Source organism: Orbicella franksi, chromosome 5 (genome assembly GCF_964199315.1).
Source record: "Orbicella franksi chromosome 5, jaOrbFran1.1, whole genome shotgun sequence".
NCBI classification, from domain to species: domain Eukaryota; kingdom Metazoa; phylum Cnidaria; class Anthozoa; order Scleractinia; family Merulinidae; genus Orbicella; species Orbicella franksi.
The window spans coordinates 33,410,587-33,438,282 of record NC_138149.1 but is presented as its reverse complement, the minus strand read 5'-3'; the positions used below and the strand labels follow the sequence as shown (position 1 = coordinate 33,438,282).

Below are 27,696 nucleotides of genomic sequence, written 5' to 3'. Positions count from 1 at the left end.
ATGAATTTCTCCTCGCCGAGTGTAAATTTATTATTTATAAATAATGAACTTCATTGAGTGTGTAAATTCATTATTTAGAAATAATGAGGTTTCATTTCGCCGACTGTAAATTTATTATTTAGAAATAACGAATTTAACCGTGTGTGTAAATTCATTATTTAGAAATAATGAAGTTTCATCTCGCCGACTGTAAATTTATTATTTAGAAATAACGAATTTAACCGTGTGTGTAAATTCATTATTTAGAAATAATGAAGTTTCATCTCGCCGACTGTAAATTTATTATTTAGAAATAATGAATTTAACCGTGTGTGTAAATTCATTATTTAGAAATAATGAAGTTTCATCTCGCCGACTGTAAATTTATTATTTAGAAATAACAAATTTAACCGTGTGTGTAAATTCATTATTTAGAAATAATGAAGTTTCATCTCGCCGACTGTAAATTTATTATTTAGAAATAATGAATTTAACCGTGTGTGTAAATTCATTATTTAGAAATAATGAAGTTTCATCTCGCCGACTGTAAATTTATTATTTAGAAATAATGAAGTTTCATTTCGCCGACTGTAAATTTATTATTTAGAAATAACGAATTTAACCGTGTGTGTAAATTCATTATTTAGAAATAATGAAGTTTCATTTCGCCGACTGTAAATTTATTATTTAGAAATAACGAATTTAACCGTGTGTGTAAATTCATTATTTAGAAATAATGAAGTTTCATCTCGCCGACTGTAAATTTATTATTTAGAAATAACGAATTTAACCGTGTGTGTAAATTCATTATTTAGAAATAATGAAGTTTCATTTCGCCGACTGTAAATTTATTATTTAGAAATAACGAATTTAACCGTGTGTGTAAATTCATTATTTAGAAATAATGAAGTTTCATTTCGCCGACTGTAAATTTATTATTTAGAAATAATGAACTTCATTGAGTGTGTAAATTCATTATTTAGAAATAATGAAGTTTCATCTCGCCGACTGTAAATTTATTATTTAGAAATAATGAATTTAACCGTGTGTGTAAATTCATTATTTAGAAATAATGAAGTTTCATTTCGCCGACTGTAAATTTATTATTTAGAAATAACGAATTTAACCGTGTGTGTAAATTCATTATTTAGAAATAATGAAGTTTCATTTCGCCGACTGTAAATTTATTATTTAGAAATAATGAACTTCATTGAGTGTGTAAATTCATTATTTAGAAATAATGAAGTTTCATCTCGCCGACTGTAAATTTATTATTTAGAAATAATGAATTTAACCGTGTGTGTAAATTCATTATTTAGAAATAATGAAGTTTCATTTCGCCGACTGTAAATTTATTATTTAGAAATAATGAACTTCATTGAGTGTGTAAATTTATTATTTAGAAATCATGAATTTAACCGTGTGCGTAAATTCATTATTTAGAAATTAATTATTTAGAAATAATGAAGTTTCACCTCGCCGAATGTAAATTTATTACTTAGCTCTTATTAACCGAGCTGGAGGTCTGTATGGGAGAATCTTGACCGAGGTCGTGAGTACAGACCTCACTGCGTTCGGTCTGTACACACGACCGAGGTCAAGATTCTCCCATACAGACCGACTTAGCTCGGTTAATAAGATGTTTATTATATGGCAAAGAAGAATTAAAACTTTAATTCGTTTAATGTAACTGGTTTGCCGACAGTTTGCTTGCGAACGGCGATGAGCTTAACTTAAACCTGCCGAAATTTGCTTGTTCTCTTTACTTGTTTGTTTTGTCATCAGGCCTTTTGGCAGTACCATAAATGATTGAGAAGAAAATAAAAGACAATGGTGAACATTTTTGTATTTTAGTTTGCTACTTTGTCAACGCAAAATGAAACCGGTCTAGCTAGATGCCGGTCTAGATGGGAAAATCCGGACTGCGGTCAATATCGATTTCAGCCAATAATATTCGTGAATTCGGTAGTTCCCAGTCTTTGTGAGACGCAGCCATATAATAACTAGAAATAATGAACTTCACTGAGTATGTAAATTCATTATTTAGAAATAATAAAAGTATGAATGGCTGACCCAGCGTCTCTTGCCCGATCGATTTCAGAGGCTTTTTCTCGCGCTATAAGTGAGACAGTTAATGCTGCCCTTGCTCAGGTACGTATGCAGCCTGAAATTCAGCAGTGGCGGATCTAGGGGAGCCCCCCCCCCCCCCGTTATTTTGGTTAATTGGATTTAAGCGAGAATCACGCTTCAAATATCTATTATGTAGTTCTTATTCACTCAACAATTCGGCAGCTCACACTGCAACAGGAACAACGACAACGACAACGACAACGACAACAACTACCCAAAGGCCGAGGTAACAGGTAAATTTTAAGCCAAGAAATTGCTGCATGAAGAAAATGCAGAACTTTTAAATCCGCGAAATCGAATAATGTATTTACATGCTTAGATAATTCTTTGTAGCCTGCGAACAGGCTCACGTTGGAGCACAAACGCGCTCGGCGTAGCTGAGAGCGAGAAATCCACGGGCGAAGCCGCGAGAGGAGAAAGTCACTTTCTTAACATTAAGTTCCAATGTATAGCTTCTGCTTGATAAAGAAAAGTTTAAAACCAGGCAATTACATAAATCTTAAGCAAACTTCACAACTGAACTTTACCCTGGAAACTTAAGCTTAACTTACTCGTATGTTCAAGACAACCCGGGAAGACAACAATGGCTTACCTGTTGTTGTTGACTCGTACCTCCGTATGTATCGATGTTTTCTCCAGCTGTATGCCATCAAAAACTGCTTGAAATCGTGCACAGAGAAGAAGTTAAGGTAAACTGAATTTTATTGGTCAAAGTAAAGTTTTTGGGGTCGGTACAAAACGCGGACCCCTCAATCTTGACCCCCTATTGGACCCCCTTTTGGAACCCAATTTTTTCTTTCCGAAAGTACGGGCTCCTGATTTAAATAATTTAACTTAGAACATAACATGATGAAGTCTATTTAATCCGTGAGCGAAATGTGAAGAAACAATGAATTCGCGCAGCGTTGTGAATAATATGATGGCTGTAGCCGGAGTTAACTGAGTTTACTTTTTAGAAACCTGGTTAAAATTCCCAAAAAGTTTAACTCAGTTAAAGGTTGGTTATGACGAGACAACGGGGTTATATTTAATGAGCGGCTACATTTAAATTGGTTATGAAGTGAGTAAACTCTCTTCTCGGTGTTTGATAATGTGGTAAAAGACATGGTTTCTCGTATTTGCTTTATTACTTCTAGAACAAGAAAAAAGTAGTTCATATTCCGTTGTAGCCAGCCTGCTATTGAAAAGGAAACAGTGACCGTCAGAAATGAAGACATTTATAACCTTAGGCAGACAAGTGTATCATGAATCAGAGATCCGACGCAAACGGTAGAATTATCCAGTCTTCGCGAATAGACTAATTAAGTCAGCGCTCCTTGAAAGAGAGCCCCAGTATACAAAGTTTACTAAAAGCATCAACTGACCATATACTTGTAGAGGGTGACTTGTTAAGCAACTTTTCTTATAACGCCGGCCGTCCATGCATAGAATTGGCTTGACAAACGTCGCAAGCTGTTTGAAATAAAATGGCTTTGGAAGGGAATGAGTATGTTTATTGATTATTAAATTAACTTGGAAAATCTTGCACGTAAAGCAGGCCCAGTTTACAAAGTATAATAACTACAAAACTTAATATTACAAGTCAGTTTCCCAAAAACAGTCAAATACCGCTCTGCAAAGTTTTCAAGCATGCCTCTGAATAAAACACCGTGATGCAAACTCAAGGAGATATTTTCAAGATTGGGGGGAATTGTAACGTCCTACGAAATTAAATAAGTACCATCATTCGGTGTTCGAGGAGTATCACTAAAATAACTATTTGTTTTGATTCTTGTCTCGTCCTTTTGCGACGGCCATCTTTCACACATTTCGTTCCCTTTGCTGGGGTTGTGGTCCAGCGTTGACCGAGTGCTTGCCTGGAATCTTCTGAGACTTACGCTAAAGGGGTATAAAGGAATAGCACAAACTATTGCTAAAATGTTATGTACACAAGACAAGTGCTCTCCAAAGGCTTCATTCCAAAGACGAATACACCACATCTCACCTCGATATTTAACAAGTTTGAAGGCGAAAAGGCTTGGGAAATTGACAGCCATTGCGACGATCCAAGTGGCAAGAATTAAGAAGCAACACAGCTTTTAAATGATGAGTGGGGAAGAGAGGGGATATACTACAGCTCCAAATCGATCCACTGCAATCAGAACCAGGCTCTGAATAGACACAGTGAGGGAGATATCTGATAAGTAGGGAAGCAGCTTGCATAAGGCCTGACCAAGGGGACCCCCGATCAGCCAGGAGTCGACGTACAACTCTGATACGATTAAACGCGGAATCCCGAAAATTGGACACAGCAGATCGGACATGGCCATGTTTACGATGAAAAAGTTGATGGGTTTTCCCATGGTTCTTGTCTTTTAGACAATTATCCCAATCAAAGTGTTTCCTGTCATCGAAACAACAAATATCACACAGCTAACGAATGCTAGTCCGATTTTTTCCGCTGTTGAATGTTTGTAGTAGCTCGATGACTGCGTTCCATTTATCGTTGCGCTTATGTTACCGAGATTTCTGATCGTCAAGTTGTCACAATAAGTTTTCCATCTGCATGGTATGCCACCCTTTTTATGTTTCGCCAAAGGCGAGATAATATATGCCTTGAAGTATTTAAGGTACGTACTGATGCGTAAAGAAATAGATAATTAATAGAATGAATTCAAAACGCGACAGCTGGATAGAAACAATTATTTTCCGAGATGGAGGTAAATAGTACTTTGGGAATCAACTCCGAGTTAACCAATCAGAACATGTGAAAAGAACCATTTGCTTGTGTGGTATGAATTGGTTAATATAGTTGCAAGATAAGAATAAACACTAGTGCTTAAGAGAGCTTCTTGAAAATCTGCAAATTAAAATAAAAAACTAAATAGAAGAATTCACTTATTGTCATAATCGGTATCGAAATATTATGTAAAGCAAAGTTTAACTTAATTTCTAAAGCATGCACACTGTCAAGAATGAAATTTAAGGAAAAAACACTGATTGAGGTATTCCAGTAAAATTGGTTATTTAGGATATCAGACCGTTAATTCAGGAAAGCGACTGCTAAGCGACGAAAGCGAGCAGAAACATACTGTACGCCTAACATGGACTGATACGGGCCTAGCTAAAGAAATTCTTAAGACCTTGACGATAATTTCCGCTGAAAATAAAACAGACGCAAGGATTTAGTGCACAATTTGAATATGCCATAAGGGCAGCAATAAACGAGAAATACTCGAAGCCACAAGAATCTGTGAGCGATTCAAAGCGTCCCCATTCAACGATGGTGACATATATACTAAGAGGTAAAACACACGCTGCAAATGTTATCACAGTAGCAATGGCCAACTTCAGAACATTCCGTTCCCTTTTTGCGCGTTGTTGTTGGGCGTTGTTAGACTGCTCGCCTGGAATCTTCCGTGACTTGAGCCTTAAATAGATGATAATGTAAAGTGTAGCTATCAACAGTAAAGGGATATAAAGGAATACGACAACTTTTGCTAAAATATAATTTGGATAAGACGAGTTTTCTCCAAAGGCTTCATTCCACATTCGCTCACACCCGTGCTCACCTAGGTATTCAACAAGTTTGGATGCCATGAGATATGGCGAGCTGACAGCCATTGCGACGATCCAAGTGGCGAGAATGAAGAACGGGCACAGCTTTGAACTGATGAGTGGGGAACGGAGTAGATATACCACAGCTCCAAATCGATCCACTGCTATCAGAACCAGGCTCTGAATAGACACAACAAAAGACGTCTCGTGAAAAAAGGGAACCAGCTTACATAAGGCCTGGCCAAGAGGACCATTGATCAACCAGGAGTCTATATAGATCATTTGTATCCGCGATGGGATAAAGAAAATAACAAACAGCAGATCAGACATGGCCATGTTTACGATAAAAAAGTTGATGGGTTTTCTCATGGTTTTCGTCTTGTAGACAATTATTCCGACGACGGTGTTCCCAGCCAACGAAACAAGAAAAATCAGGCAGTAAGCAAAGGTGTATCCGACTTTTTCTGCTGTATGATTCCAGTAGCAGCTTGATGGCTGTGTTCCATTTATCGTTGTGTTCAAGTTTTGCGACATAGTCGTTGAGTTTCTTTTTCAGCCCAATGACATTTCTGACCGTCGTTTCTTTTCCAGCTATTTCCCTCACCAGTATTAATTTTCATCTGCAAAGTGCGCCACCTTATATTTGCTCTACTGAAGGCGGTGGGATAATAGCTTGGTTTGACGCCAGTCGTGTATGAATTGAATCACGTAATACTGGAAGTTTCAGACTCGACAGTAATTAACAATACGGCGGTACGGAGCTGCAGGTAATAATAAACATTGGTGCAAAAAAAATTAAATTAATCGCAAAATAACTACCAAATAGAGCTTATTGAAATTAAAAAAAAAACGTTACCAAAAATAAGCCAAGGAAAATTAAATACTGATTCCTAAGTTAAAAAAAAATCAGTATCAAAATGTTGAGTTAAGCAAAATTAACTTTCTAAAAATGATGACATCGATCAAGGAATTTATGAACTCAACGAAAAAAATAAAATGTATGGTTGAGGAAATGTAGGATATCAGATGTCTACTTCAGGAAAACGCAATTAGAAGCCGTTTATATTGCAACTGTGCGGCGAGCAGAAACAAACTGGAGACAGTGCAAACAACGCATTCAGAATCGTTGGAAAAGTTGTATCAAGCTGTGCCGACACAATACTACAAATAACTATCAGATAACATATGGGAAGTTAATAAAGGATGCTTACAAACTTTTATTTTAATAAAAGAAGTTTCTATAAAAATATTCAACTGCATCTTTCGTAAGAAATTAAAATTAATACACGCAGATTGAATTGTTATTTGAAACTTGCAGTTGTGCACGCGGACTCGTTAGATCACTGAAACATTTTGAGGTTTTGAAGACGCTTAACGGTCTGTTTTCCTTTCTTTGGCTTTCTTGAGGATTTAGTTATCCAGTCATAATTCTAAATCTTCCTCGGAACATTAGGGAAACTAGGAAACGTTGAAATTACAAGGACGAACTCCAGCAGCTGCACTCTTATTAACAATTAGATTATGAGCTTGAGATTTCTATGAGGTGATAGTTGATGAGGCCGAAGGCCTCATCAACTATCGCCTCATAAAAATCGAAAGCGAATAATCTAATTGTTTTAGTAGAATTCTAACTTAAATTAACGCAAATAATGGTTTCCAGATATTTTTCGACGCTTTATTGAACTTTAATCTTTAACAAAATCGCACGTATTAAATTGTCCTTGGTAAATTTGCAGTTGTTTACGCGCGCGCACTGGTTTTTCAATAATTTCAAGTTTTTAAAGTCAAGAATCCGTTTATGTCCTTCATTTAGTCTTCTTAGGAATTTAATTATCCATTCACATCTAAACTTTCTTCCAAAACTTCCGAAAAACGATAAAAACGTCGCATTTCGTGGACGACCGACAGCTACTGCATTCTAATTAAACAATAGAGTGTTTCTGTCGAGGAACTATCGGTTGATAGTTGCCCCGCGGAAATTTGATGTTCTTAAAACAAATATGCTAGTTTTAAGAACATCAAATTTCCAAGGGACAACTATCAGACCGATAGTTCCGAGACATAAACACTCTATTGTCTTTATCGTTCACCACTAAATTTTCTTACGCGCGCCAGTTCAAAATTCATAGTGAATTATTTTCAACTTTTTTAGATGAAAGCCGTGAAAAGTCGTTAAAGCCAAATGTAAAATTTGAAAAGGAAAACAGACAAAAACCCACTTAATACATTTCAATTGTTTACTTTCTGTAAGCCCGCTTCTTTACAGAAACATTTACACGGACGAGTACTATCCATCCGGGTATTTTCCTCAGACGGGCACTATGGGCTGATAGTGTGTCTCCACGGATGAACACTATCGCGTCACGTGATTAATTTAAACCAATAAGAATCGGAGAAAATTTAGTGGTGAACTATAATAGCTGATAGTATACGAGTAGTTCAGCCAATCAGATTGCAGCATTTGCATTAGCATACTAGTAGAATTCTACTAATATTATTAGGTAGAAAACCGCGTCAGGATTACGAACTGAACTGACATATTTCAAATTGTACTCTTTCGATAAATGATCCTGGAAAACTTCCTTTAAAAGAAATTAAGTTGGTTTCAATTAATCATGTAGAGTGTAATTGAATATTTGTGTAATATTCAATGTCCTTCAAAAGTCTAAGCGACAATATTACCAATTTGTATCAATTCTAGCTACTAATTCTTTACTGCAAATTTTGGCTTCCGCGGTGATTTTTACGCAAATCCAAATGCATTTTCAACTCCAATTCCAATGTTGTTGAATTCAGAGCAATTCGAAAAAAAATATTCGGAAACCAAGAGAGGTACGTTAAACAATACGTATACCAGAGTTATTAAATTCCGCGTTATTAAGTTTATTTTATCAGAGTCCAACTTTTCCGTTAATTTAAATTGAGAGTGACGTAGTTAATGATGCGTCGAACGGAACTTTCTGAGAGCAGTCAATAGTATTCAGTTTTGTACAATAAAAAATAATGTAATTTGGTGAAATCAATTAGTGCAACTAACTAAAAAAAAAGGCAAATGGATAGTTCACATGGGAATAAAGCACTTCAAACCATATGCTCACATGAATGATCACAATTAATACAAAAAGACAACATTTACAGATTTTGTTTAAGAGAACTGAAATCGACATCAAACGCTTTCGAACGCTAGTCCAAAGATGATATAACTTTTCCCATCTTCTTCAGTTTTCTTTGGAGTGAACCAAAAGACTTGTTGATCAAACTATTTTACAATAGGAGAAGCAAATAGATGTTCGGTCACACTGAACTACGCTACATCTTTTATTGATGCGAAAATAAATATATTTTCAAACGACATAAATTGATGTGATTTGATGAAACGCAATTAGTGGTTTTAAATAATTCACTAATTGGTCAAAATAATTACTTTTTATGTAAAAAATATTTCGGAAACAGCTTTGCAACTCATCTTTTATCGTTAATCAGAAAAACTGTCATTTGATTGAAACGAAACTTCACACGCCTCTTCTATCGCTCTGATCGAAGATGTCTAACTTCTCCGAGCTAAATCTTACATCAAACACAACCATCGGTTCGTCAAATTATTATGGAATAAGAGGAAATATCATCGTCACCATTGCCATTAACAGTGTAACTTGTCCCTTGACAGTCTTGCTCAACGTGTTGGTGATAGTGGCCGTAATAAGAAGACCAAGACTCCAGAGTTACCCCAACATCTTGCTGGCCTGTTTAGCTGCAACTGATGTCTTAACTGGTCTCACGGTGCAGCCATTGTTTATCCTGTGGAAAAGTCTGGAATTACTTGGTGTAAGCTACAAGCTTGTCAAGGTCTCTCACGACTCTCTGCTACGCGTCTTGTCAATTTGTTCTTGTCTTCATCTGACGTTAGTTACTTTCGAGAGGTTGATAGCGATCAAATTAACTATGCGCTATCCTTACCTTGTTACCACGAAAAACATTAAGGTGGCAGTGATCGCGTTTTGGATCTTTACTCTTTCTTCTGAGTTGCTTCGACTGATATTGACAAGCACAAAAATGGTGTTCAATTTGGCAGCAGGTCTGACTGTGTTTTTGTGTGCTATTTTTATTTCATCCACATACGCAATTTTGTATCGTGAAACACTTCGCCACAAGAAAAAGATAAAAAATCAACAGCTACCGCAAGAGGAAGTGGAAAGATTCGTAAAAGAGAGCAAAGCGCTCAAGACAACTGTGTTTGTAGTCGGTGCCGTTGTTTTATGTTTCGTGCCAATGGCTTTTGCAGCTTTGTCTTTTGTGACAAAAGTGAACATCATCTATCAAGCATCATGGGTCCGCACTTTTGGCATGCTGAACTCATTGTTTAATCCGCTGATTTACTGCTGGCGAAACAAGGAAATGAGACAGTTTGTATTTCGAATTAAATCACAAGCTGTACATACAGTGGCTTTCGCATAAAAAAAAAACCGCGAACATGTTTTAACACAAAACGTTCGATTTGCAGATCGGTAATAAAATTAAGAGCTTCGAGTTTTCCTATTTCTCAATTTTCTGAGCGCTGTATCTAAATCGCTGGAGAGGAGAGAGTTTAAAAAAATCACGTTATCTGTACATATATAACAACTTTATTTGCATAAAAAATATATATAAATATCGCAAATAGGGTGCCAGCAGCAAAGAACGTGATCCTCATATAAAGCTGACCCCCTTAATTCGATCATATATATAAACTACATTTACAATTCTAAAGAATTCTTTTATAAATTTAAATACTAAATATATTAATTTTCGCGGAGTTAAGACAAAATAATAACAAATATCACATGGGGACACAAAAGAAAGCTTTTTCGGTATTAGCTTGTTTCTAGTGTCCCTTTTAACCCGCCCGCACCTCGGCCTGTTCCCTTTTATCGACGAAATGGGCCTTGCGGAATGCTCGGAAATGCTGTTGGGATTCTATATTTAAATGTTTGCATAGAAACATTAGCTGCAAATTAGAGCAAACCCCGCGCGTGTTCTTAATAGTCATCAAACACAGAACAATGTTAAAAGAAACTACGCAAGGTCTTTCTAGGCCCACGTTCTCTCAAACAAAGGGAGACCTCACCGAGGACCAGTGCCAGCATGCAGCGGTGGTAAGGCGAAAAGTGTTCAGGGACCGCAATGTTATTCGCGACACATGTGCGCTCCCCAAAAAATTCAGAAAAAAAAAAGATTTTTATAATATACTGGCGAAAAGCGTCTCTATTAATAGGCCACTGATTCATATTCCCGTTATTAGACTGGAACTAGCATGCAACCGAGGCTAATGCAGGGAGGCTTCTCAAATGCAAATGGCATTTATCTCTTTTTAATGATATTCCCCGCATGAGCCTCCATTGCAAGCTAGTTCCAGTCCAATACCGAGAATACGAATATGGCCAATAATGGCATTTGAACTCTACATTTAAAGCATCTCCTCAACACAGACACTTTGATAGGAAACCTAAACCTTTAAACCTATATTTAATTGAAAAAAAAAAAATCCCCTTTCATTAGACAGCTCTACCTGGTCGGGCAGCTACCTACATTCTGTCAAGATCCCCAAAGATGTCCATTGACATCAGAAGAAATGGTGGAATACATCTTGGATCAACTGCAAACATCCTCCTGGTGTTTAAATTTATTTGAATTTGAAAACACATGATATCAAAAGTTGTAAATAGTTGAGATCGAGGAGTTGACAAAAGTATGAGACTAAAACAAACACAGTGGCAGAACACTGGAAAATTTGTCAATATTTTAAACACCACCGTTTTGAGCAGTCAGTGTAATCTGGCTGAGTTATAATTAGACTGGTTTGATACCAAAATGCGACCGTTCTTCAGCATGATTTTTTTTTTGTCAGGACATCTGCTTACAACAGATATTTTTCAAATCTCGAACTGTGGAACATTATGCGGGATTTACGGGACATAAATCATCCAATCAGCGAAGCGAAGCCCGCATGTGTCACTGGCCAGCGGTATACCCTTTGAACCCATGATGCAATTTTTTAGGAAGAAAGGCAGAAAAGAGAAAGTTGTGTAACTAACTTCGTGGAATATACGGCGAATATTGTGATTTTTCCAGAGTTCAACCGTTTAAGTGATGCTTTCCTCCACAGGAATCAGTCCTCAGGTATCTGCTCTATGTTTTCTGCCGTTGAATACAGAAGATTTTGGTTTATTTATGTGGTTCCCGTTTCGCGTTCTTGTCTATTCCCTGCGTCATGCCCCAATCTTCCAGGAAGTTTACAATACGTTTTCACAACGCATCTTTGATATTTCCCCTTTTTTCCGCTTTATCTGATCTAAGTTATTTTGTTGAAGCAAGCCGCTTAAAACGCGTATAAGACTTAAGGTTTCTCGATACTTTAAACGATACAGACTCTGACAGTCTGTGGTAAAAAGCTGTTTGAAGATGCTTGGTTTACTTGTGGTCAGGAAAAAACTGTATCGAGACGCCTTAAGTTTATATAATGAGCGGAAGTATAAGTTAAGCTCAAGTCTGCATGTACAGTTGTAGGTTTGGTGTCAGGAAAGAAATCTGATCATTTGCGTATGTTGATGAAACTACCTGTATCTTTGGCCAATTTTTAATGATTATAACCTCGGTCAATTTTTTTGAATAGTAGAAAAATATTCCATCCCGCCTTGTTTTTGTATGTGGAACTATTTATCCCTGATAAATTTCCAATGGCTCTCTTAGCAGCATGCAAGTTGCTAGGCAGCAGACGGGAGGACCATATAGGGGAAAGTTGTTCTATTACATAAGGTCACTCCAAAAACAAATTGCCTGCCAGTGAAAACCATTTGCCTCCTGCTCAAAATGTAAATGAAACTCCTGCATGGTAGTTTTTGTTGCTGGAGCATGCAAAAATAACAAAATTACATGTCTATTCTTCAACTTTTTAAAACACCTTTTAAATTTTGTATGCTTTCCTTGTATATACATGCATTATGCCCTTGTGGTTTATGTCTAAGGTCTCTGTTTGTTTTCCAGGCTGGAGGACTTCTTACTCAAGTGACCACTTTGTTAAATACTTTTAAGAACTCATCTGTTGGAAGATATTTGTCGTATGCACAGATGAAAACACAACATATTAAAAAGTCAAAATCAAAAACAGAACAAAACCAGGTGACCACATCAAATTTGGAGACAGGCAGCAGTAATCAAGTGAGTACATACACTTGGGTTGTTACTGCATGGATAATTAAACTTCAAGAATTTCGGGACATGATTGGCACCTTACGTTTACATTATACTATGATTATCACTCTATTAAAGTGTGGCAGAAGTTTGGTAACCAGGTTTAAATGTCAAAATTGTATTGTTGTCACAGGCAACTTGCTCCATTTCCAGTGAGAACTCGTCGGCCTTTGCAGCAAAGTGCACAAAATTGTAGGTAATGCATGGCTGTTGATGTTGTTATCACTGGAAACAAGGAAAGTTGTCTGTGACAATACTGTAAATTTTAAGGCCAAAACTTCGTCACTGAAGCCCCGTCACGTCTTACTCAACTGATAATCATTCTAAAACTAAAATCTGGAACCCTGAGGGGTACATCTCATAAGTAGGTCATAAAATAACCTTTGAGTGGTAGTGTACATGTTTATTATAAATAAATGAATATTCTTACTGACACACTGAGTTTGTTTTAGGATCCATATGCTACATTTCTTGATGAATTTGGCATATCTTCAGTTCCTGCTGATTTATTAACACAGCTTGCTACACCTCTGTCCGTCTGCCATTGTAACACACACAACAGCAGCAGTCCGTGGGCAGTGTCTCATGTCTCATCGGAATCCTTCTTCAAAAACAAACATGGTAAGGTGCAAATCTTGACCTTGACTTCCTAATCAAAAAATTAAATTGGTTTTTCTTTACTCAGGTTCCCTTTTCCTTCTAAAGAAAGATATTTTACTATTAACAAACTGTTCCTAAACATTTGACCTGCTGTTCAACAGTCCTCATATATACGTGTACATGTATGTACAGTTTGCATACATGTAAAGCTGACCTTTTATAAAAAAAAAAAGTCAACAACAGATTTTATTATGTTTTCTAAACACCTACCTTAAAGATTTTGGGAGTTGGTGATTTCTGTTTCAAATCTTTGTGCTATCTGTCTGTCTGTTTGTCTATCTGTCTGTCTGTCTATCTGATTGTCTGTCTGTCTGTCTGTCAGTCTGTCTGTCTTTCTGCATGTAGACATGTGCTGATGTATGACTGCCAGTTACATGCAAAATATTCAAATATATGGTTTAAACAGTTATACACACTTGGTATACAAAGATGGTTAACCTTGCACATGAATGAAGTTGACGGGATGCAAACATCATGTAAACTTTGTTTTCTGCTTGGTTAGAAATCTACATGTAGCTTCAAACTGAGCATTTCATCATTGTCTTCACATTTGGGGCTCGCGCAAATGATAGTCAAGAATTCACCAGCAAACATTCCCATAGCCTGAATCTTTGGACACTGTTTACTGACATCAACTTTCTTTGACAGGCTTTTCAAGTCTAAGTCCACCCAGCTTTAGTCCTCCAAGACTCAAGTCATCTATCTTCATGTCATCTTTTACAAAACTTCCGAGGCTACACATATCATGTAAGTGGGGGAAAATAGCGGTGTTAAATCAGTAAATGTTTTCCTTACAGTTCCTTGATTTACAGAAATTCAGTGATCAATACAGATAGTATAGAATCTTTTTGGTTAGCTGGTATAATATGCGCATGTAGTTGCGGAAAAAAGAAAGAAAACTGGAAATAATAAAAAGTCACCAGTGTCCTTCCTGTTTTGTTAAACAGCAGTTTACACTGTACATGTAGTCCTGAGAAAAAGTTAATATAAATTATGTCAGCTTCAGACCTAACTTTGGAAAATAAATGATTGTGTGTCCTTAGTTCAAATCCAGAGAAGAGGTTTGCATTCAGTTTCTGTTCGGCGAATACAGCAGTTAGAGGAAAGAGCAAATGCAGAAGAACACAATCCCAGGGCACAAGCAGAGTATTTGCGGGTTAGTTCTTGATCAGAGGCTGTCTTTTTTTTGTTTATGTAGACTCAAGTATATTTCAAACAAGTTTGATACTGTCATTGTTGTCATATACATGCATCTTGCAGGCTTTGGTTAATGAGGATCCAAACTATGTTGTGAAGAGATACGAGAGTCGGAAATATGCCATAGATGAGTCTGTGACAAGTGAATACTTAAAGGTTGGTTGTCTTGGATTGATGTCAAAAGAAATGGAAAACATTTTCATCTTTCCTGCCCATGTACAGTACATTCATGTACTTATTTCTTTTCACATTTATATTTCCTTTATGTTGTGTCCCCAATTAGCAGCAATGCCCAATATCCCCCAGACACTTTAATAAAGATTTTGTTGTTGTTGTTGTTGTTTCCATGGTATTGTGGTACTAAAAATACTGTTAGCAGATGTCTGGGATAACATCAATCAAACAGTCAAGGTTAAACCCTCTGTACTGAATGGTGTAATTCAGACTGTGAATGAAACATTATTTTGTACAGTTACTGCAATCTTATCTGCTCAAAGCAAAAATGATCAAAAAGAACTGTACAGAAAAGCAAAGAACTCAAACCTGTTGCCAACAAAATGAAGCAAGAGGTAATCAGTGGCAATCATTTCAGGGGCTTGCCAACTCTCACCGTTCAGGCTCCTGTTGTTTAATAGGGGGATAATGCTATCCACTGGATAAATCTCTCTCCACCAGATAAGTGTAACAAAGCAAACTATGCTATCCGCATCCGGTCGATAGCGTTATCCACCTCTCAAACAACCCAGACCAGGTTTGACTGGGGAAGGGAGAACCTACATAATTATAATTTGGCAGGGTGGAGTGAAAACCAGTTTGAACAAGTGCGAACATTGTTTCCAAAAATATAAAATTTTATTGTAGTGAGTACCCTTACAGTGTAAGATTCACATGTAAGCTTGTAAGTTTGTAAGCTTGCTTTTTTTTTCCTTAAATATTTTATTGTCACTCAGTTCCTATCATTTAATTTGTTACTTTTTAGGCACTGGTGTTGACTGACAAAGTAAGCAATGCTGACATAAAAAAGGTAATCAATCAGTTACATGATTGTATATTGACCCTTACCAAAGCACTGAGGACTTTTTAATCTTGTCAGTGTTAATAATACACCTTTATTTACAGTTTTTGTACATGTACAAGTAGTAAAGGCAACAAGAACCCCCTCGAGTCCCTAAACCTACCCTACCCCTGCCAGGGATCCCATACCAACTCACCCTCCAACATTTACCATACAACGCCCTTACTACAGCTTCTCTTTTTTTTAGTTAATTTGTACTACACTGTAATCTAGATTTGAACATGTACCTGATCTCTAAGCTTGTAGTCCACCTCCATCTCCATTAAGCCTGCACACAAGCAATCACAGTGTCAGTTTTTATCATGAAATCAATTTCAAAGAACTTTTTGATTTGAATTTATGAGTATAATAGGTAAAATATATTTAAAAAGAGCTGTTTGTTTTTTGTTGGTAGATCTTGTCACCATCAAATGAACTTGGCAGCCCATCCTCTTACGGCACAGCAACCTCTCCTGCCATTCAGACTGGAACTGAAGATAATCCTGTTTATGTTATTACACAAAACCAGAAAGGTAAGTTTGGCTTGTTATTGTTCAGTTTCTTAAGTTAACTGCTTATGGTGTTTTACTTAAGAGATCACCAGCTTAAATTTTTCACCCTTGAGGCAGTCTACCTGGCCAGTTGATCCATGGTGCATTGACCTTTATGTACAGTATGTACAGCGTACATTTCAGAGCCGCAGCCAGACAAACAAAAATTTTTACTTCAAAGTCCATGGTTAAATTCTCTTCCAAGGTATTTAGTATTGCTTTACATGTACTTTCCCTTCCCCCTACAAAAAAAACCTACTGCAACAAAAACAAAAACCATGACTGAGTCAAGTGCCTTGGTTTGCATCATACTGGCTGCAGCCCAGCATTTACACTGTGAACCTGTAAATTAAAATATGTCAAACTCAAAGGGTGCAATTAAAACCAATCTTCGAGTTTGTCCTTCATGCAAGCTGCAGCTATGATGTACATGTACTAGCCCAAAAGTCATTCTCACTAGGCCCCTAAAATTCCATCTAATGCAGTACTTTAGTAGTTCGTAATTCTTCGGAAATTTTTTTCCAAGAATCTTCAATTGAGTGAAGGACAGAATTCACTTGCCTGACTGTAAAAGGCATCAGCCCCAGGCTATCAGACACAACTTTCTTCACTCATTGTATTCCTTTGATCAGAATACTGGTGATAATAACTAGTGCTCTTTTTTATTGAAACAATGCAGGTGCATTTTTCAAGGAACAACTCTGGAACACAGTCAGATTTCTCATTGCTTTGTTTCTAATTCTCTCCTTGATTGAAGCACAACTCCAGATGAAGAGTGAGTATCAAGCTACATAAGCTTTAAACAATATGAACATTAATCTAAGTTTAAAAAATCAGAGACTGAGGGTTTCTGCACCACAGTTATTGGCACAAGCCTTCAACATATTCTCAGATGAGTCATGCCATATACATTTAGGTCAGATGGGAAACTTTTAAGATACATGTAGTGTGTTTTGTGTTTGTTTGTTTGTTTGTTTGTTTTGTCAGTAATTTACCTATGTATGTTAATGGTAATTGTGAAGAACAGCTCCCGAAAAAACCTGTTGGTCGTCTGTCAACCATCTTTCAGGCAACTGTTGGTCGTCTGTCCGCTTACTAAAGGCGGCTGACTGTTGGCCGACTGTTGGCCATTTTTGGCCGTCTATTGGTTGAATTTATGAAGATCAGGTTTTTTAAAAACAGTTTCTGTGGCTTGACATGGCTCCCAGTTGTGTGTGAGAAGAAGTATAGGTTGTTTGTTTTTATAATTAACACAGGCATACATGTAGTCTATTCTAACTGATATTTGAAAGAAACAAAACACTTTCTTTGGTAAAAGATGTGGTTAGTGGTTAAGAAAACTCCTTGTCTTGAAATTTTTGTTTTGATTCTTCAGTGAGCTCAAGTCAAAAGGATATCCATCCTGACAATGTGGACAGAAAATGCAGATTTACAGATGTCCAAGGGGTATGTTATGTTGAATGTCCAAAAAATGAAGAAAACAATTCATGAACTTTACTACACATGTACATCCACACTGTATTGTAGATTGTTCAGGGAAGAAAACATTTACAGTTATGTACTATTACTGTCTATCTGTCTAGAGCTGTCTATCTGTCTGTCTGTCTGCCTGTGTGCCTGTCTGTCTATTTTATTGCTTTATTGATGTACACTGTATAGAACAACTTTCATATTGAGCGTGCATGTAATAAAAGCAATACACCAAAATAGTTGCTCTAGCCAATCACAAAGGATGCAGACCATACAGTGAACCAATCAAAACTTGAAGTTATTACATGTACTATGCATGTAGCTGACACAAAACACGGGAAAACGAGTACAAGTGAGTCACAATTGATTTTGCGTTTACTTCTGATTGGATGAAATAGTGGTGCGAGTTTTTTAAGCCAATCATGTACCGTAGTTGTTACAAAACCGATTGCTCATTGGCACTCAAATGAAAACTGCTCTCACTGTCTTTTAAGTGGTCTAATTTCTGTCAGAGCACTTAATTACCTCTGTTTTTAGGTGGAAGAGGCAAAACAAGAGTTAAAGGATGTGGTTGAGTTTCTGAGAAACCCAGAAAGATTTAAGAGGCTTGGAGGAAAAATGCCAACAGGTGCCCAGTCAAAATACAGTGTTAAATGCATTGGTTTTTTCGGTTTTGTTGGTTTTATTACTAACTTGGTGCTGTTGCGTGTAAATGTTTGTTGTGTTTTTTCTTTTTTCCAGGGGTGCTACTGATTGGCTCACCAGGAACGGGGAAGACTCTTCTTGCCAAGGCTGTTGCAGGCGAGGCTGGAGTACCGTTCTTTTTCTGTTCTGGTTCCGAGTTTGATGAAATGTTTGTTGGTGTCGGGGCTGCACGAGTCAGAAATCTCTTTTGTAAGTGCAGTTATTAATTTGTAATTAACAATGAGTATGCATTGCCAACACTGGTCACTAGTTAGTTACAAGTAGTAAGCACTAAGTCTTATGGCAGCCTTTCTAAGTGTGGGCAAAGCAAACCTGAGAGTCTTAGTCGGTAGTTATAAACAGTTTCCAGTGAATTGTTGGAGAAACCTGGCAGAATGCTGGGAGGTAACCTGTGATGGACTGATTCAGGGGTAAGGTAAAAAGGTAAAGTCTGCATACGAGCCAAGCATCTTATCAGGCCGGAGCTTATCCCAATTTCAGTAGCATGAAGCAACTAGGAGTATTTCTACTCCCCCCTGGATGGGATGCTAGTTCATTGCAGGGTTACCCCCCATTTATACACCTGGTTGGAGAGAGGTACTGTGAGAGTAAATCGTTTTGGCCAAGTGCACAATTGGATGTCCCCAGCCATGGCTTGAACCTGGCCCGCTTGCTCAGGGTCCAGTGCACTAACCATGAGGCCACTGTGCCTCCCTATATGTACATTCAGGGGGGAGTAGTTAGTAATAATCCCAGCTGTGTTGTGCTGCAGAAACAGGAGTTAAGTGTCAAGTGTTTTACATTTAAATTGTGACTCAGTGTAAACAGAGTTGCAATTTCTTTAAAATGTGCAATTCTATTGTGTGTTTACAACTTATTAAAACACTGATAGCAAATTGAAGTGATTTGACTCATTGCAACAGCTTCTTAATGTACACACTGTTAGTCTCGATGAAAGTCATGCTTAATAGATTATCTTTTTGTTCAAATGCAAATAATCCATGTTTGTTTGTCTGGTTTCAGCTGCCGCTAGAGAGCATGCCCCTTGCATAGTGTTCATTGACGAGCTGGATGCTATTGGAGGCACTAGAATTGTTCATGATCACCAGCCCTACTCTAGAATGACCCTTAACCAGTTGCTTGTTGAATTGGATGGGTAAGTGAATTGTTTTAATGGTCTGTACAATTTGCTAGTTGTGCCATTCTCTTTCCCAGATCATTTGACAGAACCTTTAGCACTTTAGCACTACATGTATCTCATCCTGTTTAAACTGATTTGCTAGAAAAATGTGTACATCTACTAGCACATATGTTTTGTTGGTTATCAATTGAAATCTGTATTTTTCTTACAGATTTGATACATCAGAAGGAATCGTTGTGATTGGTGCAACAAACTTTCCTGAAGTGCTAGACAAGTAAGTTTTCTTGCTAAATTAGTTTACTCCACATGATTGTGATTTGATGTCCAGTTGCACCAGCTGTTGTTTAAGAGTAAGATTATTCCATCTTTTGGTTAGAAAATTCCCTGCATGTAACATTGTAGGTCAGTTCAGGCTATTAGTCATAAATTGTAATAGAGTGGAACATGGCAGCTACATTGGTGTTCCGAAACAATGAAATGGCAGCCATGTTGGTGTACCAAACCAGTCCTGTGGATGTCGCACTCTTTTTTTATGTTAACACTTTCTTTTGTTCCAATAAATTTGCATGGCTGCTGGCTGTGTGAGTGAAAACTGATGCTCCATAGTTTCTACATGTACATGTACACGTGTGCTGAAGAATTAAAAGGGCTACATGTTCATGTATGTCACCATATTCAAAGTCATTTTTTCTGTGAGTGATTAAGATTTGCATGCATTATAAACTTGAAGGTTTTTTAACATTGTGTTTCAAGTTTGTCATCAGGATGTCAGCTCTTTAAATCACTTCTTTCCCTGTGTGTGTGAGCAAATGGTCAGCTTGTTGGTAATTGTTATCAAACGTTTCACACAGGGCACTTGTTAGACCTGGTCGATTTGACACCAAGATAACTGTACCTATGCCTGATGTCAAAGGACGTCATGACATTCTCAAGCTACATCTCAAGAATGTGCAAGTTGCTGATGGTATGTTTGTTACGAATGTATCTGGAAATGGAACAAACACATACACGAGGGTCATTGTGTTGTGTTCTTGGGGAAGCTGAGACACTTCACTCTCACATTGCCTCTCTCCAATCAGATGTATAAATCAGTACCAGCGAATTTAATGCTGGGGGGGGGGGGGTAACCCTGTGATGGACCAGCATCCCATCCAGGGGTGGGGGAGGGGGGTAGAAATACTCGGGCTTAGTCGTTTTGTGCTACAGAAAGCAGGGTGAGCTCTGACTGCATGGGCCACTGTCCTGATGCAGACTTCACCTTTACATATCCAATGGCTACATGCTTGGGTACTTTACTGTTCACAGACTTATGATGTGGTCTAGTTACATGTATCTGAGGTATCTAGAGTATACTCACATTGTTGTCTCTCATTGTCTCAGATGTCAATGTAGAAGTGCTTGCTAGGGGGACTGTTGGTTTCTCAGGTATGTATACTCAAAGTCCTACTTACATTAGTTTGCTTGCTTGCTTACTCACTCACTTACTTGCACTCGGTAGAAACACTCGTGAAATTTGAGTCCCTCCCAGGGGTTGGGGGATATCGTTGAGATTAATTTGAGGGAGCAAGGTATATCTCTACTACTGAAGGGAACTTTAAACAGAAGATTTAAAGAACAATGAAATAGGGAACAAGGGAGAAAACGTAAAATTTTCAAGTGGATAAGAGAATATGCTACCCCCTGAGATGGCCCCAAACGTTTGAAGAACTCGAGAAAGTGTGAAAAAACCCGCCTGTGACTGGTCTTCATGCAGTACATGTATGTTCCATATGCGTTTCTGTAGCTCAATAGGAACACAGAAAAATGTTTCCTGTTTGTGAAATACATTTATGTGAAAAGGAATTAAATCAATACTTCGAATACTTGTTACTTCATTTAGGTGCTGATCTGGCCAACATGGTGAATGCTGCAGCGATTTATGCAGCAAGTGAAGGAGACACGAGCGTCACAACCAGACATCTTGAATTTGCGAAAGATAAAATTCTCATGGGTAAGTGTTTTGTTGATGTCTTCCTTGTGTACTACATCGTTCGGCAGTGAGTGAGGATTTCATTTCTTAACATGCCATTACTATTTTCGGCATTTTCGTACAACCAACATTTTGTTAAACAGCAAATTTAAATCAAGACTTCACCACTCTCCCGTGTGCTATCTCCATATACAATGTAACTACATGTAGCAACTTCTCAGAATCCATTTAAACCTGAATTGATGGTATTTTCGCAGCTGTGTAATTTACATACATGACTGGGTTGATCTCTTAATGGCATTAAATCATTTTACCCGCAGTTCAAAATATGCTGTTTCATACATCCACTTGCATAATTTGATTACGTATGTATAAGGGATTGACCAAGGGATTCACTGATCTTGTTTCGAACTTCAATAGTTCGAGGCGAGGAAACAGAAAGTCAAACGCAGACGTTGTTACAGGAACTGGAAAAACTTTATTCTTGCACCTAACGATGATTGTTTTGAAATAAAGTCAAACTATAATGGTAGAAAAATAAATACGTGACTAAAAATGCTTTCGTTTCTGAGCTGTACTCTTAATATCACTTACAACTCTGGTCGCTCTTGTTCTGTTATATGAGTTCTTTGAGATCTGGTTGTAGCTTAGTGACGTTTTACAGATTACAAGCTCAGTCACAGCATTTACAGTTATTTTGTCCCCGTACAAAATCACCTTTAAATTGAAAGAAACCTAACAATAGTAGTGCGCTAAGAGAGAAAAACACAAAAGAGATAATAATAAACCATAAAGGAACAAGGATGGTTAAGGATGGAGAAGATTAACACGGATTGCAAACGACGAACTTGAAAAATTTAGGCTAAACTTTTTCGAGATGCACAAACTGTGACGTAGCTCCTTAGAGGGCGAATTAAAAGGATGACGTATTTTCTAGGGGCTAGTCCTACTCTTCTTTGAATAAATCATTAGTGGGAAAATCAGATGTAATGTGTCGTTTACTTCTGCTAAATCTTATTTTGCTTGTGCTAAAGGCCCTGAACGAAAGAGTGCAGTGATTGAAGCCAAGAACAGGGAGCTGGTGGCGTATCACGAGGGTGGACATGCGCTGGTTGCCTTGTACACTCCTAACGCTTTGCCAATACACAAAGCAACCATTATACCGCGGGGCCAGGCTTTGGGAATGGTATGTGTAGAGTTTTACTTATTGATTTGAGTAAAATTATAAGCGAGTGGTCATGATGGCCTAACCGTTAGCGTGGTCGATTAAGAGATCGAGCGGATCAGGGTTGGAGCCCGGTTTAAGACACTTGCAGAAGACACTCGCAAAAGAACACTTGGAAAAACTGCGATTGACAAGTATCCCATCCAGCGCACTCTTTGAAAGAGTCTCTGTAAGTCTGCAGTCTTGTTTTCAATATGAACTGAGCTAGAGGTAGATATCGTTTTAGCAATTGCCGTACAGCTTCCCTCAAGAAAGGAGGAGTGGATAGTTCATTAAAAAAATAACAATGTTAATATTTCCTTTTTTTAAAGGTTTCCCAGTTACCAGAGAAAGACGAGTTGAACTGGTCTAAAGCTCAGCTCCTAGCCAGGCTTGACGTTAGCATGGGTGGTCGAGTGGCAGAAGAACTTATCTTTGGCAAAGAAAACGTAACAACAGGTAGGTTTTGGTAAAGAGTCGTAAGATTTTAGTATGATGCACTGTACGTTTTCCCGCGCTTTTCGTCAGCTGAGCGTCGACTGCATGTATTTTCATTCAGTTTTGATTGGTTCATGGGATTGTCTGTGTCCTTTGTGATTGGCTAGAGTGGTTTCTTTGGTTTTGGTTTCCTGACACTCAATAGAAACTGAAACTGCTCTGTGTCTGCGTTTTTCCGGGTCAGAATAAAGCGGCCTTAATCACGAGGTGACTATTGTAAAAATATGTAATTAGTTTGCAGGAAACGAGTTTTGTTTCTGTGTGTGCTTGTGTTCTTTTGCCTGTGCTGTGTGTTTGTTCGATTGCTTCCTTTCCAGTTGTCCTAAAGGGCTCACTAGTGAAAGTTAAGGAGGACTTCATTTTGGTGTCTATCCTTCATCACCTTGAAATTTCAATTTTCACATCTTTATTTTCCCTATTTATTTAAATCCAGTTATAATCCCATCTACTTCTCCTCCTCACCTTAAAACTCGTCCAAAAATTTAGTACAAGTTTAAGGTCCTTTCGGTGCCAAACTTTTGACAGCATTTTAAGCAAGATTCTCCGGACCAAGCTTTAACTACGATTTTTTTAATTCGTCATTTTATGTCTGTTTTTTCTTTTTTATATCAGGGGCTGCAAGTGATATGGAAGCCTCAAATAAGATCGCACATGCTATGGTGTCCATGTATGGCATGAGTGACAAGGTACAATAAATTCCATATTGTTCTCGACAGTCACAGGTGTTGTAAGTGTTTTAAGCCTAAATAGACAGTCTATAAAGTCGCAGCTTTATAGAAATCCGTGATTGGTTGTTATTTGCGCGCGAAACTTCAAAAACGACTGACGACCAATCAGAGACGCTACACGGATTTTTGATGAGCTACTTGTACTTAATCATTATGGAAATGTAACCACGCCTCCACACCATAAAAACGAGGTTTGGGTTGACCGCAGTGACGGCAGCGATAAGAAACTAATAATTTGCATTTGAAAAGTAACGAGGTTTGTATCATATAACAAAGTCAACTCTAGCCTCGCTTCTGTTCAAAGGCTTGGCAACTGAGCACGGGACTGTAACATGGGCTATTAGTCAGGTGGAATCTTTGACGTCTCCAGAACTTGGAAAGAATGAAGCGGCGTGGTTGTGAGAAATTAATGTCATCAAATATTGTTCTTCATGTGTGTGTGGGTCTTTATTTCTTGTCTTTACTCTCTTTTTTGTTTACCGACGACGTCTTAAAAGTAAACGATCTCATCAAACAAGCAGCTTTTCGTATAGTATTGATAGAAATGTATTAAAATTGCGAGCAAATCATTTCTAATTGGCCTTGGTGTAAAAGAATCTCGTCTGCTCTTAGATTGGAATGGTTCAAGTGAAGGACGTGGAGAAATCGAGTCCTGAGTTACAGGCATTGATTGAAAGTGAAGTCAAACAACTTCTCAAGGTGAGTTAAGACCCTGGCAAGCAGTCGCTAGTTATAAACGCTCGTATAGCGTTAGTTAGCCGAAAAGAGCGGCAAGTTGACCAGAAAAGGTCAGAAGATCAAAAGAAGTTTCAATGCTCCCCGGGCACTGCAATTTAGTACAACAAGATTTGCATTACGGTTTGTGTAAAATGCAGACTGCGGACTACAGACTGCAAACTGACTGCAGACTGCAGACTACAGACTGCAGACTTTTCAAGGATATATCGAGTTGCCATTTCAATTATCAATACTGTAGCTGACAGTAAACAGGCTAACCTGGGCGTTATTTTGGCTTACGGGGGGGACGGGGGTGGGCAGGGGGGAGTCTGCCATCCGGTTCGTTTGATTCAGGTTAGCCTGAATAACGCTGAATAACGGCTCAGCCTCGTTTTGGGATTGGTTCAGAAAACTCATGCCGCTTTCTAAGCCAATCACGAGTATACAAAATGAACCTTGACTCGAGCACACAAGTTTTTCCGCGCTTTGCGGCGGCTGCAGATATTTGCTTCGAGTTTTGATTGGTTGACTGGATTGTTTGTGTCTTCTGTGATTGGCTAGAGTGATTAGTTTGGTTTTCATTTTACGACATTTAGTTGAAAACCCTTTTTGAGATTCGTTCGTTGATTTTCGAGTCTAATGAGTGCTTTTTCTATCGTAGGATTCTTACGAGAGAGCGAAGAATATACTCCAGGTGCACTCCAAGGAACACAGTCGCTTAGCAGAAGCCCTGTTGAAATACGAGACTCTTGACTTGCAAGAAATCAAAGAGGTTATCCAAGGAAAGCAGCTCTCCAGAAGTCTGTGACGCGACTGTGACGAAGCCGAACTGCTGAAATTGTGTTTCGTCGCACCTGTTGTAGACTGAAATAATTTTGAAGATGCGTTTAAATGGTGATATTTCTTGGTCGTTTAAGCTCTCTGTGAGTTTCAGTGATCGATACAGTTTGTTGCGTTGACACTCATTTCTTAATTGACATTGTTATATAGCCCGAGATTTCGCTCCCGTATTATTTTCAGTGTAGACCGTGTGAGTGTTCTGTAAGATAGTCCAGTACAACACAGGGGGCTTCATCGATCTGTGCTCGATTTCCACAATGTTTTATCTTTTTGGTGTAATCCCTGACTGTAAATTTCAGGTATGAATGTTAAAGAATGACGTTTACCGAAAACAACATTCGAACGGCAAGGGATGAACTGTACTGTTCTTTTATTAACCGTTTCACCGAAGTGAGAATTTTTTTGTGTATTTACTGTGAATAGGAGATTTTTCAAGTTTTGTTTGGGACTGTTTTAAGGACGAGAGGAAAAGAACACGAAATCAGCAGCAATTGTTGCCGTTTGCTGTGAACTTTATTCTTAAACTCTGTTGGTTCACACGCTTAGCAGTTACATTTCATCGTTCAGACTATGAGTGCTATTGACTGTATCATTTTCCTTTCAAAACAACCTCGTTATGATCAGTTCAGGGCCATTGTGATATCTTGAATTAGTCAAACCTGAGCCCTTCTTCGCTCTTTTTGTTTTGCTCGTTCTCCGGTATTTTATTTCTATTGCATAGCCTGGGTTAGATTGGGATTCAGATATGTATATCTACCCTCCCCCCCCCCCTCCCCCCTTCACAGTGCAGCTCTTAAATCATTTTATGACACAGTATAGAAATATGGCACTTGATCATCGCAGGAGAGGGGCAAATTTTAGAAAATGGATGAAAACTATTAGGATAGATTTCAGGGCTTCAAATAATTTCCCTGCTGGCGCCTGTCAAATTGTCCGGTCAAACCTATTTTTGCTCGGACATATCCCATTTTTTGGCCAGACAAACATCGGCTACGTCTTATCGCTATAAAAGTGCCCCCTCCCCCTTCACATGATGTTTAAATATGAAACAAGTAAATTTTCAAAGCATTTATTGTACATGAGCATCGATCTCAATGCAGGAAAAGTGGAACGCATGGTACAGCAAAATAACTATCACATTTGTACGAAAATTTGCAACGATAGCCGGAAAATTTATGACTATTTCGAATCACTTATTAAAAGTTCTTGGTCTGGTAGTTAAGTATCCGCCTTTTTTCCCTCCTTTTTCACAAACGCCAATAATATTGAACCTTTAAATATTTAAAACTTGAAACTCTCGACTTTTTCCTTACCAGCGTAAACGACCGGACAAATTGTCCGGCCATCTAAGGATTTGACCGGACAAAACCTATTTCTGACCGGACATTGTCCGTTGACCGGCCGTTATTTGAAGCCCTCGATTTCTTACCGGATCTGGGACGTCTAAATGTTACCTTTGTTAATTGTTGTTGAACTGTTTTGTCTTAATTTGGTTTTGGTCTTTTTATTTGGTTTCTTACTAGGGAAACAGTGAATAAATGATAACTTCTTCATCTAAACTAGCGTTGGATAACAGAAATATAAATATAAATAAACTGTTACTCATCGCTGTTTTGTTGAATTGTCACAAACTAACAAGGCGCACTTCCGAGCAGAGCGCAATTCCCACTCTGTACTCTTTCCAGTCCCCGCTAGTGGTTTTCACTCACGGTCTGCAATCGTGGACAAAGAAGTGGCAAAAACAAGCTATTGCATTTCTTTCAACGATCTCGTAATAAACTGATTGTCCTTTTCTTGGGAAAATGGGTTGAGTTAGCTGTTAGAGGGGTGGAAATCAGCTTATATCATCAGGGAAAGCTAAATTTCTCCATGCCCTTAAACAAGCTGCCAGCCCTTGTGCAGTAAAACAAAAAGAAAACAAAAGGCGCGGAAGACTGACGCGAGAAAACCCACCCTGAGGATGGCAGTTTGAGCCAGAAAAGGAATGCATTAGACACCCTTTCAGAAAAGAAACGATGAAGGCGCTGGGAGGGACGTCACCAAACGAACTGGAGTTACAAAGATAGGAGCGAAAGCACGTGCATAGCAACATGACTTCAAGCTGATAGCA

General features: G+C 38.1%; 2 protein-coding genes and 1 pseudogene across 2 annotated transcripts; 2 read left to right on the top strand and 1 right to left on the bottom strand.

The window, feature by feature from the left end:
- Positions 1 to 3,173: 3,173 nt before the first annotated feature.
- LOC145487004 (QRFP-like peptide receptor) lies at positions 3,174 to 6,659 on the bottom strand (annotated as a pseudogene).
- A 2,398-nt stretch (positions 6,660 to 9,057) lies between these two features.
- Positions 9,058 to 10,101, top strand: LOC145487960 (trace amine-associated receptor 2-like). Its single transcript, XM_081466728.1, has one exon. It carries the CDS (start codon positions 9,190 to 9,192, stop codon positions 10,099 to 10,101), a length of 912 nt encoding a protein of 303 aa, XP_081322854.1. The 5' UTR covers positions 9,058 to 9,189.
- A 1,574-nt stretch (positions 10,102 to 11,675) lies between these two features.
- Positions 11,676 to 26,332, top strand: LOC145488398 (uncharacterized). Its single transcript, XM_081467249.1, has 22 exons — positions 11,676 to 11,802; positions 12,667 to 12,840; positions 13,326 to 13,494; positions 14,182 to 14,280; positions 14,577 to 14,689; positions 14,794 to 14,886; positions 15,710 to 15,754; positions 16,200 to 16,317; positions 17,015 to 17,110; positions 17,711 to 17,781; positions 18,343 to 18,433; positions 18,547 to 18,699; positions 19,513 to 19,645; positions 19,842 to 19,904; positions 20,482 to 20,594; positions 21,011 to 21,055; positions 21,510 to 21,620; positions 22,634 to 22,785; positions 23,136 to 23,262; positions 23,914 to 23,987; positions 24,642 to 24,728; positions 25,408 to 26,332. The coding sequence occupies exons 1-22, from the start codon at positions 11,773 to 11,775 to the stop codon at positions 25,552 to 25,554; spliced, it is 2,304 nt and encodes a 767-aa protein (XP_081323375.1). The 5' UTR covers positions 11,676 to 11,772; the 3' UTR covers positions 25,555 to 26,332.
- Positions 26,333 to 27,696: the final 1,364 nt, after the last annotated feature.